Raw genomic sequence first — 15,115 nt, forward strand, 5'->3', positions numbered from 1 at the left:
CTATTTCCATTTCTTCCTGTAATTCTGGTCTTCCTAGGACCCTGGGGATCCAATCTTTTATAAATTCTCTCATATTCTTGCCTTCTTCATCTTACTTAAGGCCCACTATCTTTATATTATTTCTTCTATAATAGTTTTCCATTATATCTATCTTCTGAGCTAACAGCTCATGTGCCTCTTTAACTTTTTTATTAGATTCTTCTAATTTCTCTTTTAAATCCTCTACTTCCATTTCTACGATTATTTCTCGTTCTTCCACATTATCCACTCTTTTTCCTATCTCTGATATGACCATTTCTATTTTATTCATTTTTTCTTCTGCACTCTTAATTCTTCTTTTTATCTCATTAAATTCTTGTAATTGGCATTCTTTCACTGATTCCATATATTCTTTAAAAAAAGTTACATCCATTGTCTTGCCTTTCTCTTCTTCTTCACTTCTTTCTGTTCTTCTTCTTCTCCCTCTGGATTGACCATCTGTTGTTTCCTTGTTTTCTTTTTACCCTCTTCTTTCTTGTTGTTGTTATTGTCTGTGTTCTGCACCTGCTGCTGTGCTGCAGGTGTCTCTCTCAGCTGTGGAGATCGACTCCGCAGCTGTTCCCCCCTCCCGTCAGTGTGTTTTTTTTCATGCGCGGTTGCGCACTTTTACTCGGCTCCGTGAGCCATTTTTGTAGTCCCGAGCCCGGGACCTCCACTGACCTGAGGGAGCGGGCTTCTCTCTCCGCGGCGGGCCTCCTCGGACAGGTAAGGCCTTCACCTTCTTCTTCCGACGTTCTTTCATCTTCTCTTCTTCCCGTTGTTTTCGACTTTTCTCTCTTCGCTGCCATTTATTTTTACTTTGTTTTAATTTTTACTCTTGTACCTTTGTGTTTTATGCGTTTTTTTCCAACTTTTCCGGAGAGGGCTGGAATTCCCTGACCGTCCACTACTCCATTATGTGACTCCTCCCCACCACCAGGTTCAGGAAAAGCTGCTCCCCCTCCTCCATCAGAATCCTCAACAACAAACTCAATCAGGGATCACTTAAGGACTCATAGTTTTGCACTTAATTGATTTTTTAAATTCTCGCTGTATTGCACAGTCAGTTTGTTTACATTTCTTTGTTTACACATGTACATTGTGTAGAGTTTTTTTTCCCACTGCCAATAAGTGATAATTCTGCCTTGCCCACAGGAAAATGAATCTGAGAGCTGTATAATCATGTACAGTATATAATCTGAATCTAAACACAAGACTATGACCAAGATTTGAAGAAATGTCTGCAGCTGAATTTAATCCTTAGCTACTGCCTCAAATGGTACAGATAGTGCTGCAGGTAGAAAGGAGTCATACAGGGAAGGGCAGTACTGGGTGGGGTGGGGGGGGTGTCCACACTGGGAGGTCAGTAGCTGGAGAGCCGATCCAGCAATATTGAGGGTGCGGAGCCATCCTGATGGTGGCTCTGAAGGTTGGCTGCACAGCTTTATGGGTAATAAATATGGATTATTGTCCAGGAACTGTTGTGGTCAGATGTCTAACGTGATCATTTGAATAGCTTGTTGAGAGAAAACAAATTTATATTCCTATTGCCCTGGTTTTGACTTTAACAAATTGCTGGATCTCACCTGAAAAAATAGAACAACTCGCTGGCTTCTCAGAACTGTCCCTCCACAATAATGAAGGTTTGCTTTTAGCATTTCAGTGAATGACACCAAAATTAAAAGAAGATTTGACAGACTGTGGGAAGGAATGACCAGCTGCTGTGTTTGTTTCCACAGTTGGAACACTTCAAAACAATTTGTTATATCTGAAGAGCTTCAGGTCCTGCTTTGGGACCAAAGAAACTTTGTGAGTGAATTTCTGTCAAGAAATTAAAAGGAAAGCAAGATCTAGTTATTAACACAGTGCCTTCCATGACCACAGATCATGTCGAGGTCTTTAAGCTGGTGAAATTTTTTTGATCTTGAGTCGCTGTTATAGAAATCCAGCAGCCCTTCTGCATACTGCCTGGCCTTTGCTATCATAAGACATAGGAGCAGAAGTAAGCCATTCAGCCCTTCGAGTCTGCCCTGCTATTTAGTCATGATCCATTTTCCACTCAGCCCCACTGCCTGACCTTCTCCCCATAACCTTTGATGCCCTGGCTAATCAAGAACCTGCCTTAAAAATACCCAAGGACCACCACCTCTGGCAACAAATTCCACAGATTCACCCCCCTCTGGTTGAAAAAATTCTGATTAATTCATGTTCTCAGTGGACACCCTTCAACCCTGAAGTTGTGCCCTCTTGTCCTAGACTCTCCCACTGTGGAAAACAACTTTTCTACATCTACTCTGTCCGTGCCTTTCAACATTCAAAATGTGTCAATGAGGAACTCCCCCCACCCCCCACCCCCCCAACCCATTCTCCTAAATTCCAAGAGTACGGGCCACGAGCTGTCAAACACTCCTCATCTGATAACCCTTTCATTCCTGGAATCACCCTCGTGAACCTCCTTTGAACCTTCTCCAACATCAGCACATCCTTTCTTAAACGAGGAACCCAAAATTGTTCACAATCCATGTGAGGTCCCACCAGGGCTTTATAAAGCCTCAACATCACATCCTTGCTCCTACATTCTATTCCTCTTGAAATGAATGGCAGCATCGCATTTACCTCCTTCATCCTTGAATGTGCTGGGGATTGACAAGTCATTCTTGGAAGAGGAAGTGATGAAGCTTTTCCTCTCAACATTGTCCCTCTGCCTGCCCTCAAATTCTACTGTGTATTTGTGTAAGGTATAAATTGACAAATTATTTTTGATTTATAGCATAAATCAACAATGTTTCCTCTGTGAGAACTGCCGAATGCTCTCTCCCCTCCAATGTTGTCTGCATCCTCGAGTCTCAGTGTCTCATTCCTGATGCCTTTTATTTAGCACGGCCATTTGATTGAGCTGACCAGCTGAATTTCACAATGTTTCTCAGTGATCTTTGCCCTCTTCTTTCTTCCCTGTTCCTCTCTCAATCTCATCCAGTGTTCGATCTTGCTATTTATTGTGTTCTCTTTGTTCATCAATCCATGTGACAAATTCGCTGAATGTTTACAGCCACCTAGCTCCTAAACTATCTTTCTGAAGCATGACTCTCCCTCTGCCATAGTTGAGAAAATCTTTACACTTATTTCTTCCATTCCCCAAGTCTGCTTTGATCCCTGCCCCCTCACCAAGACACATAGTTAATGTTGTTAAAAAGGAAAGTCTGCAGGTACTGTTGTACTAAAAGTGCTGGAGAAACTCAGCAGGTTATGCAGCGTCCATAGGAAGTAAAGGGAAGCTGGAGGAACGGAGACGGGTCGGGATGTGGATGAGGGAGTCCTGGAGGCAGCAGGATATCCTCTGCAATTTTTGCCACCTACAATGTGATCCCACTACAAGACACACCTTCCCCTCCCCTCTCTGCTTTCCACAGGGACAGCTCCCTCCAGTACTCTCTCGACCACATCCCTTCCCACGAATCGCCCACACCTTCTCCCTCACTAACATTTGGGGCTCCAAACGATCCTTCCAAGTGAAGCAACACTTTACTCGAATCTGCAGGAGTCATCCGGTGCTCCCGTTGTGACTTCGACATCAGAGAGACAGGATGCAGGCTACGAAAGTGTTTTGTTGTTCGCTGAAGAAATGGGGCTCTCCCATTGGCCAACCATTTTAATTCCATGCACATTCCCATATCAACATGTCTATCCATGGCCTCATGCATTTCCAAACTGAGGCTACCTGCACTTAATATTCCGTCTGGGCAATCTCCGACCTAATGGTGTTAAAATAGATTTCTCCAGTTTCTGTTAAATCTCTCCCCTGAGTCTCTCCCTTTCTCTATCTCTCTCCTTTCCTCCAGCTCCCCACCCCTTTTAATTCTCTCGCTGTTCAGAAAGCTACCTCCTTATCTGTCACTTCTCAGCATTTTTTCTCTTCACCCTCCCACCTGTATACACCTCTGACCTCTTACCTGTTGGCTTTCAGTCTTCCCCTTGCCCCTTTTTCTCTCCTCTCCTCCACACCAGCTTTTTATTCAGGTGCCTGCTTGCTTTTTGCTTGTACCTTGACGAAGGGGTCAGGCCTGAAACGTTGATTAACTTCTACTTCCTGTGATTGCAGCAAGACATGGTGAGTTTTTCCAGCACTTTTGGTGTATTGCCCACAGGTGTGGCATATGTTCACTGGTATCACAAGAATCAGATGATTGCAATCTCCAGCGTTTGAAGCTTGTGATGTGGCCTTTTCTACATTGGTGAAACTCACTCCTGTGCTCTGCCTGCAACCACTATCTCAAACTTCTGTTTCCCCCACACGGTCCTGTCTTGCCCTACTCCATTGCTGTAGAAAGGGATAACAAAATCTCTTGGGAAGTCACCTTATCTAACGACTGCTGAGAGAAAACAAGAATTTGTCAGTGGTTCGGATGAATATTGCCAACCTGAAATGATTCAACTCTGATCAATGCAGCATATCCAAGAAAACTGTTTGGTTCTTGTTTCCCCACTGCTTTCATTTGAATCACAGTGTGCCTTGAAAAAGGTTGTAATCATTGCATCTGGTGACGCAATGTGATTTATTGAGCGTAATGTTAAGCAGGCTATTTGTACAACATGGCATTGTCTGCCTTCTGAGATGCTGGTGAGTGTCCAATCAATCCCTGATGATGGTGTTTTCAGCCGTACAGTCACCAACACAGTTCTCTGCTGGTTCTCAGTGTTTTCGCAATCCAGTTCACCCGATTCCAAAGCTTTTACTACAGTTTTGAATCTCACTCATCACTGGTCCTTGGCTGAAAGGAACAAGGCAGTTTGCAGTGCAGGATTTTGTCATTGTTGCTGAAGTTTGGAGGTGTTGACATACACAGAACTCATTCTGTGAGCTGCAACCTGATTAGAAGGCATTTATAAGGTTCTGGCAGACACTGGACAGATTAAATTATCTTCTCGGGTATGGTTTTGAGTCTAACCTTGATTGAAAGGGAAAGTTTTCTCTATCTTTTCAGAGAGCCCTGATTGAAATGACACAGGGTGTCACAGCATTGGAAAGTCCGTTTTTTTTTTCTTCCAAAAGGATAACTATGAATATTGATTTTGTATATCTTTTGAATTGATTGCATCTTTTGAATTCAAATGATGTATACTATTGTAGTTTTTCCATGAAGTATTTATTTGGCTTTGGTAAGTAAGAATTTCGATGCAGATGCACGTTGTACAATGTGTATGACAATAAACTCGATATTGATGTTCAAGAGGGAATACCAGCCAGGCAATGACGGATTTAAATGTAGTCTCAGTGAAATGTTAATGCACAACTGGATCTCAAGTCTCCTGAGGGAAGGAAACCTGGCTATTCTTACTCCCTGGGGTGACCGCTGACTCTATGCCTACACCACTAATTGCAGGAGCAGAATTTGGCCATTTGGCCCATCACGTCTGCTCCACCATTCAAATGTTTTCTTCCTCTCAACCCCATTCTCCTTCCTTCTCCCCATAACTTTTGTCATCATTAATAGTCATATATCTGATTTGGACATATCAGATTTCAAATTTATTGTCAGAGTCATTCGTACACGACATCACATCCAGCCCTGAGATTCTTTTTCCTGCCGGCCAGGCAGAATCACCACTTACTGGTAGTGTAAAAAAAAACTGTACACAGCGTAAACATGTAAACAAATAAAGACCTGTAAACAGATAATGAATGTAAACAAACTGCAATATAGAGAGAATTTAAAAAATCACTAAAGTGCACAAGAAAGAGTTCTTAAATGAGTCCCTGATTGAGTTTGTGGTTGAGGAGTCTGATGGGTGAGGGGGAGCAGCTGTTCCTGAACGTGCAAGAGGAGTCACGGGATGGAGTAGTGGCTGGTTGGGTGGAAACAGCCCTCTCCAGAGAAAAGTGTGAAAAAGCAGAGCTCAATAAATATAAAATACAGGAAGAGAAAGAGAAAGTTACAGGGAAGAGACAGAAGATGGCCCCCAAAAGAGAGAATGTAAGATTAATAGAGAAAAGGGAAGAAGGGAAATCATTGGAGAAGAAAGAAGGCCTTACCTACACTTCGGAGCAGAGAGCCACCGTGGAGAGGAGCGGCCGATCTCCGGTGTTGGTGAGTCCCCAGAGGAGCGGTGTCCTCCCGACCGGCGGACTCCAAAAATGGCTCTCCGAGCCAAGAAGAGGTGCGCAACTGTGCAGGCGCGAAGAGTTGTGCGTGCTCAGTGCGCAAGTCAAAGAAAAGGTTAACGCTGAAGGGAGGGGGACTCAGCTGAGGAGTGGCCAGCTGAGAGTTGCCCAGTATTGGGGCATTTGGCTGGGGGAAGTAAACAAGAAAGAAAAGAAGTGTGGTGAGAAAGAGAATGAAGGGCTGGAAGAGGTTGAGTGGCAACGGGGCGACTGACGGAGGCCCAGCAGCGGGTCGACCTGCAGCGGGAGGCCCAGCAGCGGGTCGACCTGCAGCGGGAGGCCCAGCAGCGGGTCGACCTGCAGCGGGAGGCCCAGCAGCGGGTCGACCTGCAGCGGGAGGCCCAGCAGCGGGTGGCCCAGCAGCAGGTCGACCTGCAGCGGGAGGTGCAACAACAGGAGACACAGCAGCTGGAGGCCCAGCAAGGATACAGAAGCAGCTCACCAGAGAAGGATGAAGATACAAAGATACATAGAAGAGAAGAAGACGACACAGACATAGATACAGACACAGAAGAAGAGGAGGAAGAAGACCAAGATCTTCAAAGGAAAGAAGGTAAAATAGAAGGACAAAGTTTAGATAAAGCCTTTTTTGAAGAACAAATGAGGTCATTAAAAGAATGGCCATCGTTAGAATTTAGTTCAATCAAAAGAAAAATGAAAAGAGCTGAAGACAGAATGAAAAGGTTAGAGTTGGTCATGACTGAAATTGGGAAAAGAGTAGAAAATGTGGAGGAACGAGAAGCTGCTGTAGAAATGGAGATAAATGATTTAAGAGGGAAGTTGGAAGTGAGTGAAAAAAAATTAGAGACACAAGATTTATTGTCACAAAAAAATGACGTATTGGAAAACTACAGTAGGCGAAATAACATAAAAATAGTGGCCTGAAAGAAGGCAAAGAAGGGTCAGATATGAAGGAATTTATAAAAGGATGGATCCCGAAGTTGCTGGGAACGACAGATTCACATGAAGAAATAGAAATCGAAAGGGCACATAGAGCGCTAGTACCGAACCTGCCACCACATCAAAAACCGAGATCCATCGTGGTAAAATTTCTAAGATATACGACAAGAGAAAACATACTGGAGCAGGCAAAAAAGAAGGTTAGAGAAGACAATAAGTCATTGGAATATAAGGGACAAAAAATATTTTTTTACCTGGACATAAGCTTTGAACTTTTAAAGAAGAGGAAGGAATTCATCATGGTGAAAACAATCTTATGGAAGAAAGGTTATAACTTTATATTAAGACATCCAGCAGTACTCAAAGTATTTATTTCTGGGGAACAGAATACACTGTTCTCGGACCCAAAGAAAGCCCAAGGATTTGCTGAACATTTGCAGGACAGGAGAAGAGAGGAGGAGGCGTGATAAGAAAGATGTCCGGCAAGAAAATATACAAAAATATGTAAAAATATAAAGTAAAGATAATGTGTATATAAAGATTTAAAGATGGATAAGAGAAGGGGAAGAAGGAAGAAGAGAGAGAGCTTTGTTATAAGTATAGGAAAATAGTGTTCGCTGGTGGGGGGAGAGAATAAAGGTCACTGTGAAATCGGTTGAAGCTTGCGAGTAAGTTCGCAAACCGAATGGAAAGGGGAGTTGTGGTTGCCGTCAAGGGACAGGAGGGAATCCAAGGAGGGAATCCAAGGAGGGAAGGTTCATTTGGGGTTAAAGGGTTAGCTTGTGGGGATTGTTGGGGTATTTCATGTCTTAAATGCATTGCCATATGTTGAGATTAAAAAAGAAAACTTAAAAAACAGTAATGGATATAAGGGATAGAGGTGGTGAAGAGGCAGAAAAGAAGTGAAAATAAAGATATAATATGGGCACGTTGGACTATATGACGATAAACATTATCGGAATATATAACCAAGTTTAAGTGTATCCCATTGGGAAAAAATAAATCACATATAATTTAAAAGACAAAGTTACAATGTTTGACAAAACCTGGGAATCATATATGGAACATAACGGAGGGGGCAGGCCTAGGACCACCACCACCTAAAATGATAAGAAGGTAAACACGATCAGATTTAATGTGAATAAGTAGATGGTACGTCTTTTGTTTGTATTCCTTTTGTAAAAGATATTGTTTTATTGATGTATTTTATATGTCCAATATTTACTGTATTTGGAGGGGGGTGGGAAGGGGAAGGGAGGGATGGGGGGGAGAAAAGAGATAATGTCACTGTGAATATTTAAAGAGATGCATCTGTAAATATATTGGTTGATATGGTTCATAGTACGATAAATAAAGAATTACCAAAAAAAATAGAATAAACGTTATTAAACTGACAGAAAAAAAAGACTGAAGGCAATCCTTCAAAGGTAGGAAATATCTGCTCATCTGGTACAGTGTGGTGCACGAGCAATGTGACAATTTAAAGACTATGGTGGACATTATTTAGTGCTGAGTCACTATCTCGGAGGATCTTTCCTGGACCCAACACACTAATGGCATCATGAAGAAAGCATGTCAGCACCTCAACATCATCAGGAGTTGGTGGAGGTTTGGTTTGACACCAGAAACCCTGGAGAATTTCTATAAAAATGCGGTGGATGGTGTGGTGCCAGGCTGCATCGTGGTCTGCTATGGGGACACCAATGCCCGAGTGTGGAGCCGTCCGGGAGGTGGTGGACACGGCTCAGGGCACCACAGACAGGACCCTCCCCACTATTGAGAACATCTACAGGAAATGCTGCCATCAGAGAGCAGTGGCAATCGTTGAAAGTCCACACCACCCAGGGCATGCTCTTTTCTCACTGCTGCCATTGGGAAAGAGTTATAGGTGCCACAAGTCTCACACCATCAAGCTTTGGAGCACCTGCTACCCTTCCACCATTGGACTCCTCAACGATGGACTCGGTCAAGGACTCTTAATTATGCATTTTATTGATTTTAAAAAAAATTCTCTCTGAATTGCAATTTGTTTACATTCATTATCTGTTTACGGTTCCTTATTTGTTTACATGTATACGCTGTGAACAATTTTTTTTGCACTACCAATGGGTGATTGATTCTGCCTTGTCTACAGAAGAGGTCTCAGTGTTGTTTGTGATGTCATGCATGTACTCTGACAATAAATCTCAAATCTGACAAAAAAAAACAAAACCTGGTGGTGCAAGTCTAGTCTAGTGGTACCGATACCTCTTTCCTGATGGAAGCAGGGTGGTGTGGGTCTTTGATGATCGCTGTCCGATGGTAAAGACGAGATAGCCTTTCTCCAGAAACATGGACCATATTTACATAAATATAAGTTAGAATAGGGGGAGTCACGTGATGGAGTAGTGGCCGGACGGTGAACTCCAGCCCTCTCCAGAAAAGTCGGAAAAAACAAAGGAAAACACAAAGGCACAGAAATAAAAATTAAAGAAAAGTGAGTATAAAGGTGGAAAGAAGATGGCGACGAAAAAATAAAAATCGAAATCAACGGTAAGAAGAGAGGAAGAGAAGACAACGGAAGAAGAAGGAGAAGGCCTTACCTGTTCGAAGAGGCCCGCGGTGGAGAGAGAAACCCGCTCCCTCAGGTCGGTAGATAGTGGACTACAAAAATGGCTCGCTGAGCCGAGTAAAAGTGCGCAACCACGCATGCAAAAAAACACACCGATGGGAGGGGGGACCAGCTGGGGAGTCGATCTCCACAGCCGGCAATGACAGCTGCAGAACACCTGCAGCAAGAGGAGAACATAGAAGACAACGAAAACAAGAAAGAAGAGAAGAAAAGGGCAACAAAGAAACAACAGATGGCCAACCCAGAGGAAGAAGAAGAGGAAGAGTACAGTGAAATAGAAGAAGAAGGGAAAGGCAAGATAAAGGATATACTTTCTCTTATTAAAGAATACATGGAGTCATTTAAAGAATGGCAAACACAGGAATTTAATGATTTAAGAAGAAGAATAAACAATACAGAAGAGAAAATGAATAAAATAGATATGACCTTAACAGAAATGGGAAAAAGAATGGAAAGGTGCAAGAACGAGAAGCAGCAGTAGAAATGGAGGTAGAGGACTTAAAAAAGAAATTAGAGGAATCTAATAAAAAAGTTATAGACACAAGAACTGTTAGCTCAGAAAATAGATATAATGGAAAATTATAACAGAAGAAATAACATAAAGATAGTGGGCCTTAAGGAAGATGAAGAAGGCAAGAATATGAGAGAGTTTATAAAAGAGTGGATCCCTAGGATCCTAGGATGTCCAGAACTACAGCAAGAAATGGAAATAGAAAGGGCACATAGAGCATTGGCCTTTAAACCACAACCACAACAAAAGCCAAGATCTATTTTAGTAAAATTCCTAAGATATACTACAAGAGAAAAGGTACTGGAGAAGACAATGGAAAAAGTAAGAGAGGGCAACAAACCACTGGAGTACAAAGGGCAAAAAATCTTCATTTATCCAGATATAAGTTTTGAACTCCTGAAGAAGAGAAAGGAGTTCAATACAGCAAAGGCGATTTTATGGAAGAAAGGGTATAAATTTATACTAAAGCATCCAGCGGTATTGAAAATATTTATTCCAGGACAACAAAACAGATTATTCTCGGATCCAGAGGAAGCACGAAAATTTGCAGAACAATTACAAAATAGACTGAGGGATGAAGATGTGTAACGAGAGTACAAAAGACTGCGAACTAAAAAGACACATAAGTTTTGAACTCCTGAAGAAGAGAAAGGAGTTCAATACATTGAAAACGATCTTATGGAAAAAAAAAACTATTCTCGGATCCAGAGGAAGCAAGGAAATTTGCAGAACAACTACAAAACAACCAGAGAGATGAAGATATGTAATAAGAGTAAAAATGACCACGATTTATATGTATGTGGGTAAAGGGGTATATGTGTGTATATGTATAATGTGCATACATGAGTGTATCCGTATTTAGAGGAAAATATAGATAGTATAGACAAGAATTAATAAGGGAAGGAAATGGAATAGAGGGAATAAGGAGGGAACTAAAAGAGTGACCTTTGTTACATATGAAAAGTGAAATCTTTTCTGGGGGGGGCTGGGTGGGGGGGAGTTGCGGTCACTGCAAAATCAGCTGACGCTTGCGAGTGAATTCGCAAATCCAAATGGAGAGGGGAGATGTGGTTGTCCGACAATGGATAAAGGACAACTCAGGAGGGGAAGGGGAGATTGGGGCTAAAGAAGTTTTAAATAGGAGAATAAGGAAAATGTTTGATGTTTTAGGAATGTTGTCTTATAAAGGGTTCAAAACAAGAAAACAGAAATGGATAAGAAGGAAAGGTAATGATGGAGAAACGGAAAGGGAAGATAAACAAAGTATAAAATGGCTACGTTGAACTATATGACTTTAAATATTAATGGAATACATAACCAAATTAAAAGGAAGAAACTGCTAAATTTACTGAAAAAAGAAAAAATTGATAATATAAGTTAGAATAAAAGTTCAACACATTAAAATATTAAGACGTCTACAGTAACAGTCCACTATACACAAGTGTTCTGGGAGTTGGGAGTCTTATGGCTTGGGGGTAGAAAGCTGTTGTCCATTCTGGATGAATGGCCTCTAATGCTGCAGTACCTCCTAACCGATGACAGAAGGGAGAGCAGTTTACATGAGGGGTGTGTGGAGTCTTCCACAATGTTTATTGCCTTTTGTCCGCATCGAGTGTTGGCTCTTCTAGTCAACAATGTAGAAAAGCCTACAATCTGATATGTGGAAGTGGGAACTCGTCTCACTTCTGGAAGTATAATTCCCAAAGAGCAGTCACTGGGTTAGGTTGCAAACTAATATCCAGTAGAGCTGATAAAGTCTTCAAAATATCTATCCAAAACCTCTCCAACATAGGGTATGACCAAAACATACGACTTAGAAAAGCCACTTCTGATTTACATCTATCACAAATTGAAGTAATGTTAGAAAAAATATGGGCCAATTTGTCTTTCGACACATGAACCTGAGGTACCACTTTAAACTGAGCCTTTCTTAAACAACTGAACAATATTAGCTATCTTCCAGTCCTTCACCATTGCACCTATGACTAAGGATATTTTTTTTAAAAACTCTGCAATATCTGCATGAACCTCCTGCAAGATCCAAGGGAATATCTGGTCAGAGCCAGTCAGTCCCTACCTTGAGATTTAATGTGAGATGTTGAATTGACCTGCTTTTTGACTTTTCTGCTGCCATTGTTTGAGAGAAAGTGAAGTGCGATCCACTGACTTCCGAATCAGAATCACGTTTATCAACATGAACCGTGTCACGAAATTTGTTGTTTTGTGGCAGCAGTATTATGCATTGCAGCTGCAAAAATGGCTATAAATTACATTTACTTAAATGCAATATGTAAAAAATAAATAATTAGTGAAAAAGGTGAGGGACCAGAAGGCCTTGGCATGTAGGATTAAGGAGGCCCCAAAGTGTTCTATGTGTAAGTGAAGAACAGAAGGATGAGGAGAATGAAGGTGGGGCCGCTAAAGGATAAAGAGGCAAAATGTGCCTGGCGGCGGAGGAGGTCCTGAATGAATACTTTGTGTCAGTATTCACAAGAGAAAAGGACCTTCATCATGGTGAGGTTGAAATTGAACAGGCCTGTGGACGGGAAACTATGGAGATTAAGGAAGAGGAAGTGTTGGATCTTCTTAAAAACATCAAGATTGATAAGTCCCCGGGCCCAGACGTGATAAACCCCAGGCTGCTGTGGGAAGGGAGGGAAGAGATAACTGGGGCAGTAGCTATGATCTTTGAATCCTCTTTGGCCACAGGGGAGGTGCTGGAGGATTGGAGAATGGCAAATGTAGTTCCATTGTTTAAAAAAGGTAATAGGGAGAATCCTGGGAATTATAGTCCAGTGAGTCTTACGTCAGTGGGGTGTAAACTAATGGAGAGGATTCTGAAGGATAGGGGCTATGAGAATTTGGAGAAGTACAATTTATTCAAGGAGAGTTAGCATGAGCCTAATTGAGTTTTTTTAGGATGTTACAAAGAAATTGATGAAGGTCGGGTAGTAGATATGGTCTACTTGGATTTTAACAAGGCATTTGACAAGGTCCCCCACGAGTGATTCATCCAGAAAGTCATGAGGCTCAGGATCAGTGGAACCTTGGCTGTATGGATAAAAAAATGATCTTGTAGGAAGAAAGCAGAGAGTAGTAGTGGAAGGGAAGCTTTCTGTCTGGAGGTCCAGTGACTAGTGAAGGGGCCACAGGGATCTGTTCCGGGACCCCTGCTCTTTGTGATTTTTATAATCGACCTGGATGAAGAGGCAAAAGGATGGGTCAATACATTTGTGGATGATACGAAGGTTGGAGGAGTTATGGATGGAGCTGAAGGTTGTTTAAGGTTACAAGAGAATATAGACAAGATGCAGAGTTGGCAGAAAAGTGGAGATGGAGTTCAATCTGGATAAGTGTGAGGTGATGCAATTTGGAAAGACAAAGCAGAAGGTTGAGTACAGGGTTAATGGTCAGTTATTTCAGAGTGTGGATGAACAGAAGGACCTTGGGATTTGAATCCATATATCCCTCAAGGTTGCTGGATAGGTTGATAGGATAGTGTAGAGGGCCTATGGGATGTAGTTGAGAAGACCTATGGGGCGCTGGATTCATTAATGGGGGATTGAGTTCAAGAGTTGAGAGGTTACGTTGCAACTCTGCAAATCTCTGGTGGGACCACAGTTAGATTATTGTGTTCATTCTGGTCACCTCATTATGGGAAGGATGAGTCAGCTGTGGCGAGGGGGCAGAGGAGATTTACCAGGATGTTGCCTGGATTGGGAAACAAGGCAAGGTTAGCAGAGCTGGGACTTTTCACTTTGGAGCATAGAAGGATGAGAGGAGACTTGATAGAGGTCTACAAGATTCTGAGAGGGATAGGTAGGGTGGACGGCCAGTGCCCGTTTCCCAGGGCAGGATCAGCAAACACCAGAGGACGTGTGTACAAAGTGAAGGAAGGGGCGTTTAGGGGAAACATCAGGGGTAAGTTTTTTTTATGCAGAATGTTGTGGGGGGCCAGGAATGTACTTCCAGGGATGGTGGTGGAGGCTGAAACATTGGGGGCATTTAAGAGACTCTTAGACAGGCACACGATGGAAGAAAAATAGGGAGGGTTTAGTACTTTTTTTTAAAGAATACATGGGTTGGCACAATATAGAGGGCTGAAAGGCCTGTAATGTGCTGTAGTGTTCTATGTTCTAATGTCTATGGTTCATTGTCCATTCAGAAATCTGGTGGAGAAGAGGCTGTTTTTGTAACTTTCACTGTTCATCTTCAGGCTCCTGTACCTCCTTTCTGATGTTAGCAGTGTGAAGAGGGTCTAGGTGGTGAGGGTCCTTGATGATAGAAGGTGCTCAGTTGAGACCCCACATCTTGTAGATGTCCTTAATGGAGTGGGGACTGATGTCAATGACGGCACTGACTGAATTCACAACCCTCTGTGGCCTTTTCCTGTCCTGTGCATTGGCACCTCCATACCACACAGTGATGTAACCAGTCAGAATCCTCTCCACGAAATAATGTATAATTTGGGAAGATTCTGGTGGCATAGCAAATCTTCTCAAACTCCTACTGAAATATAGCCGCTGGCAAGCTTTCTTCATGATTGCATCGACAAGTGAAAGGAAAAGTGAGAACTGCTAACTTGAATAGACTTTGGCCTTGAAATGATTGGGGACATCCTGACTGGGAAGTAAATGGTGATCTTTTCAGTGAAAGTTTAAATGGTATAATGTCAGTCTTTAATGCCAATGCTTTGGCTCTGATGTCTGGTTTGCGTTGACTTGACAGGCTGGCTGTCAATAACCTCACCCTGGCCTGTTCCCTGCTGAAGGTGAATGATCGAAGCCACCGGCAGAAGCTGCAGCTCAAGGCTCTGGACACGGTGCTCTTTGGGCCACCCCTTTGTAAGTTACAGTTCTTCACTTTCCTGCTTACCTCCCTGCTAATTGTTACGCTTTTACCCATGAATCAATGA

At 42.4% G+C, this 15,115-nt stretch overlaps 1 protein-coding gene and 1 long non-coding RNA gene across 9 annotated transcripts in view; one reads left to right on the top strand and one right to left on the bottom strand.

Moving 5' to 3' along the window:
• LOC138739698 (uncharacterized) overlaps nucleotides 1-4,075 on the bottom strand; it is a 51,106-nt gene extending 47,031 nt beyond the window's left edge. Inside the window, exon 1 of the long non-coding RNA XR_011342365.1 lies at nucleotides 3,969-4,075. This is a non-coding gene — a long non-coding RNA (uncharacterized lncRNA). The remainder of the gene's footprint in view (nucleotides 1-3,968) is intronic.
• stim1b (stromal interaction molecule 1b) overlaps nucleotides 1-15,115 on the top strand; it is a 192,689-nt gene that overhangs the window by 103,520 nt on the left and 74,054 nt on the right. For all 8 annotated transcript variants that reach the window (XM_069892263.1, XM_069892265.1, XM_069892264.1 and 5 more), the window contains one exon: nucleotides 14,929-15,044. In XM_069892263.1, coding sequence (XP_069748364.1) covers nucleotides 14,929-15,044 — 116 coding nt within the window. The remainder of the gene's footprint in view (nucleotides 1-14,928; nucleotides 15,045-15,115) is intronic.

The sequence above is a fragment of the Narcine bancroftii genome, chromosome 7, assembly GCF_036971445.1.
Source record: "Narcine bancroftii isolate sNarBan1 chromosome 7, sNarBan1.hap1, whole genome shotgun sequence".
Lineage (NCBI taxonomy): Eukaryota > Metazoa > Chordata > Chondrichthyes > Torpediniformes > Narcinidae > Narcine > Narcine bancroftii.